Source organism: Pezoporus wallicus, unplaced genomic scaffold (assembly GCF_028554395.1).
Source record: "Pezoporus wallicus isolate ANWC-B61680 ecotype Strahan unplaced genomic scaffold, APGP_CSIRO_Pwel_v1 contig_1181, whole genome shotgun sequence".
NCBI lineage: Eukaryota > Metazoa > Chordata > Aves > Psittaciformes > Psittacidae > Pezoporus > Pezoporus wallicus.
Window position 1 is genome coordinate 3575905 of NW_026641428.1, and position 17008 is coordinate 3592912.

The 17008-nt window shown below is 37.9% G+C and overlaps 1 protein-coding gene across 4 annotated transcripts in view; it reads right to left on the reverse strand.

The window, feature by feature from the left end:
• Window positions 1-17008, reverse strand: part of STK39 (serine/threonine kinase 39) — a 107738-nt gene that overhangs the window by 5840 nt on the left and 84890 nt on the right. For 3 of the 4 annotated variants that reach the window (XM_057423793.1, XM_057423790.1, XM_057423791.1), the window contains 2 exons: window positions 16315-16367; window positions 14386-14454 (listed from right to left, as the gene is read on the reverse strand). In XM_057423793.1, coding sequence (XP_057279776.1) covers window positions 14386-14454; window positions 16315-16367 — 122 coding nt within the window. The remainder of the gene's footprint in view (window positions 1-14385; window positions 14455-16314; window positions 16368-17008) is intronic. The other variant, XM_057423789.1, reaches the window with a different exon arrangement.

Here is a 17008-nt window from a genome sequence, read left to right on the forward strand (position 1 = left end):
AAGGAAATAAACAGGTATTAAGCAGCAGACATTTTTTAGTACACTGACTAGGTAAGTACTGTAAAGCAGAGATGCAAGAAACCAGATGTTCTCCATGAATACTTCTCACAGACTTCACAGGGTGAAAGATATACAGCAAACATTCGCATGTTGAATGTCGTATTGCTACAAACTCAGGCTCCTACTTCCTCCATCTTCTAACATCACAATGAGAAAATTTTCACTCCTACCAATGCCTGATCATATATAATTTACGGTGTAGTAACAGATATTGGCCTCACAGGGGTAAGTTCAGTATTTGGCCAGGGAAGTTAAGAGAAGTAAATGATTAGGCAAATCTACCACTATCAAATGCAAAATAATTTTTTTGGGGTCTCTCTTCTCTATACCACTGAAATGGCACCAAGAATTGTTTATGCACCTGTAAAAAATTTTACCAGGGATGGAAAGGTGTTTGAAATTAAAAACAAGCCTTCAAAGGAAGCACAAGATACCTTTTGTATATAACACATTTTGGAAAAAAAAAATTAACTTTCACAGTTAAATTAACTACTGGCACTACAATAGAAATACTTTCTGTTTCTGCTTTTAAAGCTTCATTATTCATAATCTCCTTTATTCTAGTCATTACAAAGTTTTTATTTTAATCACACAATTCATTTCCACAATCAGTAAGTCAATTTTATTGCAATACATCCTCCTACCTGATGAAATACGTGCAAATACAGATAATGCTTTTCATTACAATTAATACTTAGAACCTCATATGTAGGCAAAAAGGAGTGTTCCGCCTCATAGCTCCTGAAGTCAGGATAGAAGAGCTTCAATTTTTTATGTCTTAAAAATCTATAAAACAGGATCAGGCACTCAAGAGCAGCTCCAGCTCACCCAAATCCCTGTAAAAGATGTTTTATAAAAAACTCAATAAAAAAGAAAGAACAAATTCTCTAGCTACTGTTAAGCTGGCTTCACTGAAATGGAGTCAGCGCTACAAAACCAGATAGGGGCTGGGTCCTAAACTCAAAGATTTCTAGCTTCACCAATTTTAAAATGTTGAAAGAAAGATGAGCTTCAAATGTACGCTCCTCTTCAGGAGTGGGAGCCTTTCATTTACTGTTGAGCAGCTGTGGAACAGCTAAGGCAAGTCAGCAGGCTGCTAGGCTAATTTTGCCTGAATGCAAAACCTTCCAGCTGCCCTTAAGCAAAGTTACTGGCAAAGTTATTGTTACTGCACTTACAAATAGCAGCCCATCATCAGCAAGTGTTTCAATGAACTACCATACAGTGTAAAGCAGCACTGAGGACTTAAAAAAACCCTATCTTGCCTGATGATTCTTTACCAGGGAAGAAATTAAAATCTACAAAGCAAAAAAAGCAAAAGATAAACTAGGAATGTATGTAAATGGTTAACTCTAATTACTTTTTCTAATTATTATTTAGACACCATAACAGAAAGGAACAATATTTTAGATGGATAGCATTCTCCAAGAAAACTGCTTTTCAAGGAACAGTGCTCATTAAAAGGCTGCAGGGACACAGTTTTATTTGTTCACTTGTCTTTACATGTAATATGAATACAAGCCAAAAAACTTTTATATATAAAATGCTAGAGAAGCATCTGAAGCAAGCATATGAAATATGCTTTATTTTTGCTTCTCTGATGGGCCGTAACTAAAGCAGGCATATTTAATCAAATAGAAGATTAGGAGGATTTAAGGGAGTAATGCCAGATGTTTTCAGGCTATGCTTGAAAACGAGAAAGCAGACCTGCAAAGAGGCCGTAATATCAGAAAACAAGTTCACGTTAAAAATAGTCACACCTGCAGTTTCCTGCAGAGAGATCTGTTAAATTTCAATTATATACATTCAATACTTTTCAAATAAAACTAGTATTTCGTGCAACTTCTGGTACTCTGTGGCTTATATTTTCTGGTCTTTACAGAATGGCAGTAAAAATGCTTTTGCCAGAATAACGTCATTAATCCTGTTCAAGGCACCATGAATGTGAATCCCCCTAAAGGCACACTTTTTCTGCAAAATCAGAAAGAGTACGTAAGTAACATCAACCAAGAATCAAATACGTGAGTGCAATTAGCTACCAGAACCATACAGTCCTGTTGGTATCTTTTTATTTTTTCAACTCCTTGCTTTTGTTTTGCTAGGTCCTGTGCATTCTTACTAACATACTTCTAAAAAATGGGGACTATTACTAAACTTAAAAAGAGTTTGGACCACTAAGTATGCAAAGTCTCCTAAAAGACACAGAGGAATTCATGCCAGACGCAGGCTCACAACAGTAAACAATGTTCTTGCGTACAAGCACTTCCGGCTACTGTTCAGCCCTATTCAGAATTACTGACCGCATCAGGCAGGAAAGAAAAGCAATTCTTTTAAATTGTAACTGCTACTAGGCGTTACTGAAGAACATCTCCCCCAGCTACTAAATTTATGCTCAATTTATGCACATCAAGGAAAATGATTTACAAGGTCAAGACCCACCAACTGTCCCAGTACACAGTTCACATGCAAAGTTTTAATTTGCCTTAAAGTTTCTAAAAGCAGGTGAACTCAACCACATCTGCAAACACTAGGGAGAAAAATAACCATCCCATTCTCACCACCTCTCCCTCCCCCATGCCCCTAACAAATCTTCTATTTCAAGTCAGTGAACAAAGTCAATTTAATACAGTAATGCTCTTCCCTCAAGTGAACAGGAGTTTCACATTAGGAGTTTCCAGAGAGAGAGGAATCTTTCTCTCCACTGACACTTAAATTATCTGGAAAAGCGGTGAGCGTTGTAAATATATGTCTCTGGATTCTACTTTACGCTTTATCTCCAAGTTAAGTATACTACAGCTCCTACTGACAAAGCCGTTTTTTCTTTTAAGTACACAGGAGTCATGCCTTGGATAATGTACTTCTGAAATTCATAGCAGATTAGGTTGCCTGAAAGCAGCACTAATTGACAATGTCAAATCCTACTGGGAATTCACTTTTTCCTCAAGGCCTGGCTATAGTAGACTCAACTTTATCTTGCAGAGTGTTTTCTCAAGATGTTATGGCCATGCTCCTATAAAAGTCAGAGGAAACACGAACAAGACAACTACAAGAAAAAATTAACTGGTGATGGAAAAAGCTTTGCCAGCAATAACCTCAAGTAAAGAGAATCACAGAAGTTAGGGTTGTAAAGGACCTTAAGATCATCCAGTTCCCACCCCCCTGCCATGGGCAGGGACACCTTACCCAAGACCAGGTTGTTCAAAGTCCCTTCCAACCTGACTTTGAACACCGCCAGAGACAGAGCATTCACTTCTTTGGGCAACCTCATTCCAGTGCCTCACCACCCTCACAGTAAAGAATGTCTTCCTTGTATTTAATTTCAAAATTATATCTAACTTTCCCTGTTTAAGTTTGAACCCATTACCCCTTGTGCTACCACTACAGGCCCTAATGAACAGTCCCTCCCCAGCATCCCTGTAGGCCTCCTTCAGATACTGGAGGTCCCCATGTGCCTTTTCTCCAGGCTGAACAGCCCCAACTTTCTCAGCCTATCTTCATACAGGAGGTGCTCCAGCCCCCTGATCATCCTCGTGGCCCTCCTCTGGACATGTTCCAACAATTCCATGTCCTTTTTATGCTGAGGGCACCAGAACTGCACACAATACTCCAAGCGAGGTCCCACGAGAGCAGAGTAGAGGGGCAGGATCACCTCCTTTGACCTGCTGGCCACGCTCCTTTTGATGCAGCCCAGGATACAGTTGGCTTTCTGGGCTGTGAACGCACACTGAAGCCAGCTCATGTTAAGTTTCTCATCAACCAACACCCCCAAGTCCTTCTCTTCAGAGCTGCTCTGAATCTCTTCTCCACCCAACCTGTACCTGTGCCTGGGATTGCTCCAACCCAGGTGTAGGACCTTGCACTTGGCATGGTTAAACTTCATAAGGTTGGCATCTGTCCACCTCACAAGTGTGTCAAGGTCCCTCTGGATGGCATTCCTTCCCTCCAGGGTATCAACCGAACCACACAGCTTGGTGTCATCGGCAAACTTGCTGAGGGCGCACTCAATCCCATTGTCCATGTCAGCGACAAAGATGTTGAACAAGACCGGTCCCAACATCAATTCCTGAGGGACACCACTCGTTACTGGTCTCCAGCCGGACATTGAGCCATTGACCACAACTCTTTGCATGTGGCCATCCATCCAGATCTTTATCTACCGAGTTGTCCATCCATCAAATTGATGTCTCTCCAATTTAGAGACAAGGACGTCCTGCGGGACAGTGTCGAACACTTTGCACAAGTCCAGGTAGATGACATCAACTGCTCTACCCCTGTCCATCAGTTCTGTAGCCCCATCATAGAAGGCCGCCAAATTGGTCAGACATGAATGGCCCTTAGTGAAGCCATGTTGGCTATCACCAAGCACCTTGTTGTTTTTCATATGCTTTAGCATGGTTTCCAGGAGAGTCTACTCCATGATCCTGCCAGGCACAGAGGTGAGGCTGACTGGTCTGTAGTTTCCTGGGTCTCCTTCCATCTTCCCCTTCTTGAAATGGGGGTTATATTTCCCTTTTTCCAGTCATCAGGAACTTCACCTGCCATGATCTTTCAAATACGATGGACAGTGGCTTAGCAACTTCATACAGTATACTTCAAATCATGCCTTGGAGCAAAACCCTTCTTCAAACATTAGCAGCAGTTAGCAAAATAGGCTTTTTGTTGTTTACAACAATAAATGAGGTACCTTTCTGCTTCCTTCAGAAGGCTCCTGTAGTACATATAATCAATCTATGTACCACTAATCATTCCAGGTTCTTTTGCAGATTTTGCTCAGTGACAAATGGTTCTGCCATTGTCAAAGTAAGTGTCTGCTTAAGAACATACAATAGGATAAAACATCAAACCGAGCATATAAATATACACAACAAAGGCTGCTAATTGCAGATGTAATAAATAAAACTTCCACACAATATAGCATGCATATTTATGTAGAATATACTACAAATCACTCTTTGCTAGATGAAAATTTTGGCCAACCACATCAGTTATAATTTTTACATAAGTGATCAATACAAGCTGAGGTAAAGGAACAAAAAAGGCCATCTTCAAGATCACAAATAAATATGAGAGAATAAGCATACTCTGAGCAGTCTCAAGGAGCTGTTTTGCTCCTGTAACGTGACAGGACTCTGCCTGGTTATTTAAAATTCTTAACACAGCATGAAACCTAACCCTAATGACTTCTGAATAGGGAAACTGGAAAAGTTAAAATTAATAGGACAGTAAATAAAGCTATGATGTGAAGTACAGTGGAACTATTTCCAGCACAATGCCGACCCAGCCAACTGAGCCGGAGCCATCTGGCACAAACAGAATCCAAAACTTGAGATGATATTTCTGGGGTGCTCTCAAAAGAATAATGATTCATCCGCTTTTCCATTTTGAAAAGAATGGATGGGGAACCTTCTTAGGTTCAATGGTTTGCAAAGCTGTTGAATATTGTAATCCTGAAATTCAGATGTGAGGAAAGGGAAAACATTATTCAGGCACAAAATTGCTGTCACGAAAACAAACAAACAAACAAACAACCCTGAGCTCTGAGAAAATGAAAAATATTTTTAATAGGTGAAAAGTGAAATAATTTGCGTTTAGTCCAAAACTCAGTCTATAAGAAACAGCCACCTTCAACTACTCCCTACTTCATCATCGGTTTTGCTGTTAGAGAGGCCAAACTCAGAGCTCCACAGAGTTATTGGCTTTCCTGATGATGGTTTCAAATGTTACCCCTTCCCCAACTGTAGGCAGTTATTTTGCCATTTTCATCTGATACATGGAGTTCTACATAATTAACTGCCTTGGGAGTCTGACGATTTGAGGATTAACACTGTATTCTTCTATGTGGGTCTTAGGAAGCAGGATGCTTGAGTGACAGGGAATACTTCTCAATGGAATTATCACATATTCAGCTGCTGGTAGGGCTTTTCTCTGAAGGGCTGAATTTATTATTCACTCTCTTAAGGCAGTTTCAATATTGCAAGAGGTTCACTGCAATATATAAATTCATTTTTATTTCATACTGCACAGTGGTTTTCATGCACTTGCAAGTTCATAACAAAATCAAAACTAAGTTTTAAAACCTAGCTAGCTATGGATTACAGTATGCAAACAATCAGAGCAATCAACCTTTAGATTTTTTGGTAACAATTCCTCCAGATCTCTGACTTTCTTTTATCCAATAGCTCATGAACTGACTGCGTGATAGATTAAAAGGCTTTTCAAAGAGAGTTCAAAAAGGTCTTTTAAGTGCAGTGCAATTCCATTAGTTCACCCATTCAGGATGCTTGTCATAAAACCCCTTTTGTCTGAATTGCTTGAGAAGAGCAGCAATGGAAATATTAAAGCATTTTGAGATCTGTGACAGCTAAGTAACAAGTGTTTACTGCTAGAGGACTGCAAGGAGCTAGACATGATTCTTATAGAAAGAAAGAAAACAGAAAGATCAACAGCAAATCTGGCTTCTCTTCTGAAGAAGCTATTGGACACTGATAAGACAGAAACATTAAAACCATTTAGAAATGTATTATTTACGAAGAGGCTGTCATTAGGAATTTATCAAAGAAGATTAAGGCTCACAAATTTGTCTGAATTCTCTAAGTACATTGCTGAATCAGTAGATACAGATAAAGACAGTGGAAATTATCTCATTTGAACATTTGATACTTTAATACCCAACAGCTTGATTTGCAGCCTCACAAGCAGACAACACAGCTGAAAGAGGACAGCTACAAGACAACAGAAGGCCAAAGCAGTTCTCCCTTGAAAGGAACACTGGGATACTAAAAAAGGTCCCCTTTACCATCCTTATGGACGATATCGCAGTGAAATTCCCACAGCTTAGAGTAATTATTAACATCACTTGAGCCCTGTGGTTCACATGGGTTCTGAGCCCCAACATTGTAAACATAGTAAACCCAGAAATGTATGCTGTTTCACGTGTGGGTAACATATAAGGCATGAAGAAGAACTGTGTCAAATAAAAACCATCCTCACCTAGCCCAACACATAGCAATATTAAAGAAAGGAGGCAAGAAATACAAATTATGCACAGAATATGTGCAACAGGCACATATAGGGTATGTAACAGGTACCCTTAGTGAGTAGCAAAATCTGTTCTGCCTTAACTTGGGTACTAATTCATTTGTTGTATAGAGACAACCAAGATTTAGGCTAGTTCACATCTTTGTAGACATTTTGAAGGACATTAACCAGTAGCTTGGCATCAGGGTATCCCACTCTGAGAAAAAAAGGGGGGGGGCTGGGCCGGGAGTGGGACCAGAGCTGTAACAACTAACCTGTTACGCATGTTATTCAAGAGCTGAAAAAATAAAGAGTTTAGGAAATAATAGTAGACCTCGAATGTCTTCACATCAAGATCCACAAACGCTGGGTTTTAACACCCAGGGGTCACAGACAAAAAACTGGAAAACTGAGGACTGATAAAGTAATAAACAAGATTTCATTCTTCTTTAAGTAGTTGATAGAATTCCCACCCAACAGCAGCAGTATATTTTTGATACAAGAGCACTGTATCAAACTGGAAAGTGAAATAAGTTAGCAATAAGAAATTGACCTATCTCAATTCCAAAACCACATCACTAAATTCCAAAATTCTCAATTATTTACTGTAGATATCTGATCCCAAGGTAATGTTTTACATTCTACAACCTGTGAGAGAAAAAAAAAAGCCAACTAACATTGTGATAGCTGTTTTTATTGATTAAAATATTAATATAACTGGGAAATCATGCCTTTTCCCAGAAACTTATGAAAAAACAGAAGGTTAATATTTCAGATTGATTCTCCCCCCCCCCCGAGTGCATGAAGAACACTTAGGCAAACCACTACACATAAAAACCAAAGTATTATAAAAGGTAAGTGGAGTGTATTTGGATACTTACAGGCTTATCTATTTCAGCCCCTGATTCTGCATGTGTCTAATGGCAACAGATTATCCAGGAAGATGAGGGAGGAGAACAGCATTTTGATGATACTAAGCATTCTAAAACTCAGTCTAGTCTCAAATGAAAACTTAAAATAAAACTTGGACCTGCTGTTCAACATTGCTAGTAAGGATATTTAACAAGCCTGAAACAGTACAGTAAACTGTGGTCATAAATTCTCTATGCAAAAAAAATGAGTGACAGTACGACGTTGGAAAAAAATTGTTTGCCAATGACTGAATGTAGAAAGCAAGTGTTAGCTTTCAGACAAAGGTTTTGACAACAGTTTGATAGCCAAGACACCGAAGACAGCTTTACAAATACCTTCATCACGCTGGATTACAGTTGAAATGTAGGTATATGCAGAAATAAGGCAGGTTACATTCTGCTATGCATATTATTACTTGGTAATCTCCTCTCCCCATCAGATTTGCACAACCTCCCCTGTCCTGAGTTCTGCTATGAATTATAGATATTGTTCTGACAAAACTATTAAGATGATGAAATAGCAGTCAGGCTACTTCAATACCTTATATCTGAAACTTGAACCAAGGAAAAATATATTTAGAAAAGACTCCCTGATGTGCAGGAGTTAGATTCTGAAATAGACTACCTCTAGTTTGAAGAACCTCAATAAATCCTTATTTTGACATACTTACCACTTGTAGAGGAGAAGTGAATGCCAAGGAAACAAATAACAGCAACTAAATTGCTATTGAAAAGAGGAACATTACTTACACTGCTGTCTTTGCAACTTCTGATACAAATTCACAGGGCTTTTGGGGAGTGTTGTGGTTTTTTGTTGTTTTGGGGTTTGTTTTGTTTTTAACTAGAGAGAAAAGACCTCAAAACTACAATTCAGAGCTATGAGGGCCAGGAACACACTCCAGGCCCAAGAGTTTATCACCTACTGTATCAGGCAAAACCCAAACCAATCCCACTAATAAACATGGATTTATCCCTCATTTATACAGTTAAGTAAGAACTGGTGGACTACATGCTGAAAAAAAGGAAACTTTATTTGAAGGCATCTGGCAGTTCCACCTTTAGTTTTTGTTTGTTTTTTCTTAAAGTAACTACAAATCATTTTCTTGATCATGGCTGTAACATAAGCACGTTTACTACGATACATGAATACACATGTATGCGTGGAGAATAATTTGCACACTTGATAGTTTCCTACATCACGTATTTATTGTTCTGCCACAACCACCTTGACAGCAGTGGCAGTTATTCACCTAACACAATGCTGATTTTTTCACCTTGAACCTCAAAGTTTTCACCACACTGAAAGTTCAGCAAGGTGGGAACTTGCATGAAATCGGACAGCTTCACAAACATACTTTCTCAAGTGCACCTTTTACGTAAAACACGTATAGCTAAAATAACTTTGAAGGCTCAATCAGTCGCAAAGCTTGATTACCTGTGGGTGTACCTCAAGCTTCCAGAACTCCCAGCAGTCTACTCATTATGAGTCACCCTTCAATGCATTAGCTTTAAATGAGCCAGATGTGTTGAAATATTTAAATCCTTAGTTAAGCCCTGGGGATTTCAGAGATATTCTCCTATCTGTAATATATTTGCCTATCTTACTAAAGATACAGAGTTATGTGCACACATTGAAGGCACAGGAGTTTCTACAAAGTGCTTTAAAATAGACACGTTTTCATTAAATACATGTCCTTTCTGGATAACACGTTAAAAAGTAAATGCAAAGTATTTAGCCTGACATTTGAAATTGTTAGGGTTTATAAAGGCATTTTCTCAGTAGAAAGTTTATGAGTACCTTGAGCTTTGGAACATACGAAAACATGATAAAAATTCCATCACCTACCCATAGCAACATTATTCCTCATTGAGTAATTAATTTAGACATTAGCTTATGTCTCTTTGAGGACGTAAACTAATGCAACATGTTTTCTACTTGTTTTACTACTTGCAGCACTATCCCATTTTCTGGGATTACAGTAAGATCGTAAGCCTCAATTAGCTGAACAAAATGCACCACTTCATTCCATTTCAAAGATGATTAATCTAACAAGACAGCAAAGTAAACTAGGTGTAAAGAAATACAGACCAAATCCAAGCAAAGCAAAAGGATATTCACTGTGTAACTCTATGGCTTTTCTAGGAAATGAATTATCAGTGCCACTATGAGTCAAGATGTTGTTATATAGGGTACACTAACAAACTGGGCTTCTACTTTTTCATCTTACCATTTTAGTAAGATGACAATACCTTCAGCATGAGCAGACGTGATACTGTAAGGCACTCTGCTGTTTCAATTCCAAATGCTTTAATACTATGATTAACTGGGAACTGTACATACTATTTGCTGTTTAACATCCCTTGAAATAATGTCATTCTGGCTTTGGCCAAACACGTTCTCTGCATTCATGGCCAAACAACCCATCCACAGCCACATTTTTTTCTTTTTATTCTAGATGCCAGTTTAAGTCCTGTCCACTTACCACAGTAACTGCACCAAATAAAAAGTCTACACTCCTTCCCACCATAAAAAATACCCAACAACCCCAAAACCCTTAGTCAAACTATTACAGCATATACTGTATTCACTCACACCTGTAAGAAAATATTCAAGATGCTGATAAAAAAGCTTCTACTTTCAAACTACTGCCTCATTACAAAATACGATCTATTGGTTTTTTAGCTGGTTCTCGTAAGCACATTAGGCCTTCCAGCAGGAAGCTTTTGTTTTGACTGACTAAAATCTGTTCCTCTGGTTACTAAGTGGATACCTGGGTCTGGCTCCAACACCAAAGACAGATAATCCACTTACCAGTAGTTGATATCTGGTGTATTTAAAAGCGACGGTACATCTTCCACAATGCTCAAAGTAGTTACAGATACTTTTGACAAAAATACCTATAATAAAGGTAATTTAATATAGTGAAGGGCAACTGCACAGTTCAATGGCACGGCCATCAAGGCTTTTATTTAAGCAGCATTCAGGAAGGTCAGTGCTTATTTTTTTATATACAGCAATTTAATAACTGTAAATACCCTTTTCAGTTCTGAAACTCAAGCAAGGCCTCTAGAAGATTAACTGTAGCCTAAGGCTTCACTGAAATTATATGCACATTGTACACCCCAGTGAAGCAGGATTGCAGGTATGTCATTTTCAACAGAACTGACTATTGATATGATTTGAGTTTCCTTTATGGTATCAAAAATAAAAGAAAGCATTACTAGATGAATATTTACTAGCTAATATACATATACTGCATATACACAGTGGAATACTTTCATCCCAAAATGTATTTTGAAAATATTCCAGATCATATAACATAGCCAGTTCAGTACTGTATAAAAATACCTCATCAGCCAGATATCAGTGTCTACATATAAACTCCAAGACTCATTCTCCTCTGCAAATGTGAACTCTAGTCTGCTTTTACACAGAATTCTCTGCACCGATTCCCTTGATCACAACCGCCTATGAAACAATGCTACTGTCAAAAAGAACAGAAACCAGTCAATTGTAGCCAGAACTGAACACGCAAGATGGGATTTTTACTTCTCTGCAGAACACGTAGCTGAACTTATTACTTACCAGAATGGAAAACTTCCTTCAAAGTTTGTGTTAAGTGAAGCAAAACCAGCAAGACTCAAAAAGTGAAGTATGCTGACGCTTAGCAGAAAATTCTAGAGACCTTACATGTCAACTGGTCCCCGCTATAAGCCTCAGGCCATGTATGCCATGGCAGTACTTTGCACAACAGCTTTTGCTGACTCGTATTCAAGTGTCCTTTCAGAAAATCAGCTGTTACGCCAATAAACTGTTGAGTTCAACAGAAGCACAGGTATTTTCACCTTTCTTTTTACTCCCAGACTCTGTATGTTCCAACATCCATTAAAAGAAACTACAAGAACAACTTTTATGAGACTACCTCCAAACTTAGTTTTTATTAATGTTATAAGGGCTGAATTTCTGCATGCTTCAGCTGAAAAGTGAAAGGTAATTTATCAGCTGCTTTCAATCTGGAAGCTAATGGAATCAGTTCTTCCGGTGAAGAAGGTTAACCAAATTCTTCTATATTATTCTCCTCTCCCTACATAGGAAGATTTTAAACCTTTTAATTTTGAGTGAACAAAGTGTAAAATCATCTTACAAAGAAAATTAGTTTTGTAAGCAGATTTACATTTTCAGCACCATCTGCTCTCTTATATGACCCACTGCTTTAAACTAAGGGACTGAAACATTTCTCAGGACTACACTGCTGCAGTGCAATTCCGAAATTTGCAATAAGCTGTCTGCATGCAAGTTGTCTTATTCCATTCCCATACAACATTTAGACAGTTTTCCCAAAGCAAATCACAAACATATTCTTAATAAAGTTCGTATTTTTTTTAAATTAAAATAAAATTGCAAAATCGCATTCAGCAGAACTTGTCTTTCAGTAAAACATGAAATCTAAAGTCATTTTCTAGGAAGATAACAACGTCCACATATATCTGAAAACACTGAATTGAACTGAAATTGAAAATTATTTTACAAAGCCATGCAAGAATTTGTGCCTGTGGAACTTGACGTAAGTTACAACATCACAGGAAAATGAACGTATAAAACTGATTATAATTAATGAAATTAAATTTAAATCAAATGCTTTCATTATATACAAGAAAGTTATTTTCCCACTTTTTTTTAATATTGCAATAAAAAATAAACGGGAAAGAACACAAAGGACCACCATCATAGTGCTAAAAAGCAAAGTCTGACGCAATTCAAAGCAAGAACTAAGCAAGGAAATAAACTTTCATTATTAACTAGACAGTGCCTTTAACCAAGCCTGCTAGGAAAAACCTTCCTTACTCAAATGTTCATGTTTCTTCAGCGATCAAAGTCCCACCTCTGAAGCCATGATGGATAACTACCTTAATTTCCCTTTCCCCCACATCTCCTCTGAAAGATGGAGAACAAATCCCATTCATGGTGCCATTTCCATAGAAGCACTGGCCCTATGCATTGCAAGTGAACTCTGCAGCAAAAGGAATAGGGAAGAGCAAAGAAAGGAAGAGAGGTCTCTCTGGGTCCCAGCAGGACTTGCACTATAGCATCGGCATCCATGACTCCACCTTCTGTGCAAGAGTGCCAGCTGACTGCCCAGGCAGGTAAAATAGCCAACAGGTAACAATTCTTCTCTTAGACAGAAAAAAGTCCTTTATTATTATTTCTAAATGAAGTAAGATATCTTGTGGCAATGAAAATAATAGCAAAAATCCTCAACAGCAGTATGGTATTGACTGCTGCTGTAGTAAACATCATACTGGATGTTTAAAAGGCAACAAACTAAGGCCAAGCTACCCCTCTCCCCTAAGCCCTTATGGTACCAGTACCATAGAAGCGACTTTAAGAGAAGAGTGCCTACTAGCCTGTACCACCCCTAAATACTTTTTCTTTAGAAAGTAAAATAAAAGCATAGGTAGGGCTTTTTTTTCTTACATCAACTAGAACCAACCTGTATTCTGAATATAAAAAAAGCAAAAAGTATTTGCTTCTCTCTGAAATCCTTTAGGTACCCTACAAAAGCATTGAGAATGTGCTTAGATAATCTTCCAGGAAAGTCATATGAACTTAAGGATTTGTGAAACACTCATCATACATTGAGAAACTTGGTAATGACATCTGAACCAATTGATATAAACTTTGCAACACAAAGATTCATTTGCTAGTATTCCTTAATTTGGTTCTCACACATTTAGTGGTCTCCCCCCTCTGATTTCGGTAACTATCTATCTACTGGTCTTTACGAACCAGAAGAAGAGAAGGGACTGCAGGGAAATAAGCACTTTCTAAGTAATCATCTTTGCCAGGCAGTGCATTTCATAAATAAATAAATAAATAAATTTAGTGAAGCACAGAATAGAAAAGTAGAGAAAAATATTTCCTCAAAGATGCCAAAAAACATTTCTTTTTTTTTTTAACCAATGAAATAATATCTCTTTAGGTTCAATTTCCATAGATCCTGAACTCTGGCTTGCTTTATCTTCCATAAACCTAAGCCGAATACTTGCCAGCTTCAGAGTTGCCAAAGCACACTTTGCAATAGCCTACTGAAAAATCATTTTATCATTAAACAAAAAAATTAAGTTAGCACAAAAAGGATCAATCATTGAATTGCAAATAATCCGTCAGGAGATCGGTATTTTTTCATCCCTCCCAAACCACTAAATAGTTGTGACTTCCAAAAGCAATCCTTGGACTGGTATCAAAATTGGCTTGTTGACTGAACTATGCATACATGAAAGCAAAATCAGGACAAAAAGAATTTTGTGAAAACCAGCATTAGAGGAAACATTTTTCGTAACCATTTAATACAAATTTGTCACAAGAGCATAATTGCAAGCAAAAAATGTAATTTACCTATAACTACATCATGGCCATCAACCAGGCCTGCTGAGAACAGCTCCTGAGAAACGCCATCTGCTGTGTCTGTCCAAAAGGTGAAATGAGTAAGTATGAGACCCCACAAAAACAACACAAAGTATCAGTCATCCAATGCATTTTAACAAAAATACATTTTAGTTCCAAAACACCCATGGAGGCATGCTTGAATTCAGAATTACCTTTAATTAGGAGGAAAAAAAGATAATTATCTTATCAGCCTCTGCACAGCAAATTGCATGAGGTGATGATCTGATTCATTGCAAACCCCCTACAGACCTTTCCTAGCCACCAGCATTTCTCCTCTATTATCTAGCTATGTACTCCTACACAGTTTACAAGTTCAGTATCTTCACAACCAAGAATATAAACTATGTTTTAGTGTGGTTTTCACTGTTTTCTTTATCCTCTCCATTGTTCTGAACATCTATACAGAGATACGCTATATAAACGTTCTTGTTTGTTACCAGTGGGACAAAGGAGTTATGGGAACAGTCATTATTTAGAGCTTTAGGCTTAAATGAGATTTTAAGTACTGTGATGAGGGAAATTCAGAGGTTTGGATTCATTTTCCAGCAAGTGCTATACCAAAGTGGGTTAATTACCAAGTCCCTGTGACTAGAACTTGCTCTTGGATCGAGACTTTAGAAGGTTTGGAGGTAAGTAGGAGAAAACAGCAGGAACTAGCCTAAATTCCATCTAAGTCTCAACTATAACATGGCCTCAATACCAAATATCTGCATTGGGCACATGCTTCAAGACAGTTACATTATTTCCTTAAGAAACACACACAGGTGAAAAACAATACAGCTGAGCTAGCTGCAATTTCTGGAGAGCTCTGAAGATGACAATCACAGCTGCCTTCTGACTGGCTTAGTGACTACTAGAAAGAGTCCTGGTATGGCATATCCTCTATTTTTTGGCCAACTAAGAATTCTCAATGGTTTATGTAAGTGCTTAGAAATAAATAGTTCTTTTGACAAGTGACTAAAGCAGGATGGTCTCTGCCCAATTAAGGAAGAGATCTTTCACATTATTACCCATTGTCAAAATCAATGAGAAATGCAGGTGGACAGCAGAGACTATTTCCATGCACGGAAATACTGCACACAAAAGATACCATGATTTACAGGAAATGAGAAATCCCTTCAGTCTAGATTAATTTTTTTAGGTGGAAGCTCTTCGAAGGCTATTCTTAAATATAGTAATTACTGACTGCTGAAAACCATGGAATGTGTTCATAGTTTAAACTGTTGCTATTAAACAAGAATGATACCTTCTTACTCAAGATATCAGCCTCCTGTGCATTTTTTCCCAACAATTGATTTTCTTCAAACAAAAGTAACTTTATAAGTTATTAGAACTCCCAGCGCTGGAAAGCAAATATGCTCCTACAAGCCTGCAGTAGTTTAAAGTTTCAATGTAAAAATTTCTTTCTGGTGATGATACCGAAGCTACAGACGAAACAACTTTCAGTTGAAGACAGCACTGTTAACAGAACTTCTTTTATTACGCAGGAGAAAGAAGCTTAAGTATTATCACCATCACCCATACACTTTCATGGCTACTATATTCCGCCTCCTATGATGTTTTCCACATGTGAAAATGGAAATTCCAAAGCTGTAAGTACTGCTATTCACAATCTATATATACCACACAGATCATTTCAGTAAGACATGAAATTGACAAAGTATACTGGGGATCAAGTCTAATATATACTATGTATTATGCAACCTTGCCACTAGAATTTACAAACATCTGCTATTCTTGTTCAGCTGAAGTTCAGTATAAAGCTCTGCAGTGTAGGAAACAATCCAGAGAGAGAGTTAGTATTAAGCATAAACAGTAAGCAATTTCTGAAATACGTTTTTGAGCAATGAGAGAATAATTCAACTGAAGGAGCCTTACCTCTGCCTGGAGTAAACTCAAACCGTATGTCATTAAGTTCTTTCCTGGAGTTCCTGGAAAACATTGAGTGTATACATTAAAATGTAATGAAGACAGAACAACTATTCAGTTCCTAAACCACCTGTGCCACTGATAACCCCATTTTCCTAGTGTGAATTTCCTCAACTTGAAAAACACTGCTCTTCAAAAATGCCCACACTGGAGAAACTCCACCACATTTTCATGGCAGTATTCTGGGAAAAGAAACTAACAGAAAGATATGCTTAAGCTGAGAAATACCTATGTTAACCTAAAGGATAAAATAAGATCCTCTGGTAAATATTTTCCTTTCCATCTTTAAAAGACACTCTACCATACTGACCCTGCTAGTGCAACATAGTCTGAAATCGTACGTGTTACCTCTTCTTCTCCAAGAGTATTCACTTGGACATAAAACTCCCCATCTGAGATCACATTTACACAAGACATGCTCATTTAAGAGAAAAAGTATCTAGCAAACATTACATGCTAAAAAGCAGCATTTGATGCACGGTGCTTATAAAGCTGTTTTGAAATGAGGAACTTATTGCAGTGACCACCATTGTCTCAGCAGTGAGGCTCTAGCTACACATAAAATAAGCAGCAGAGTGTGAAAGCCAAAGGTTTCCATCCTTCCTGTTTGAAGATTGCTTTAACCAGTTCAGTGTATGACACT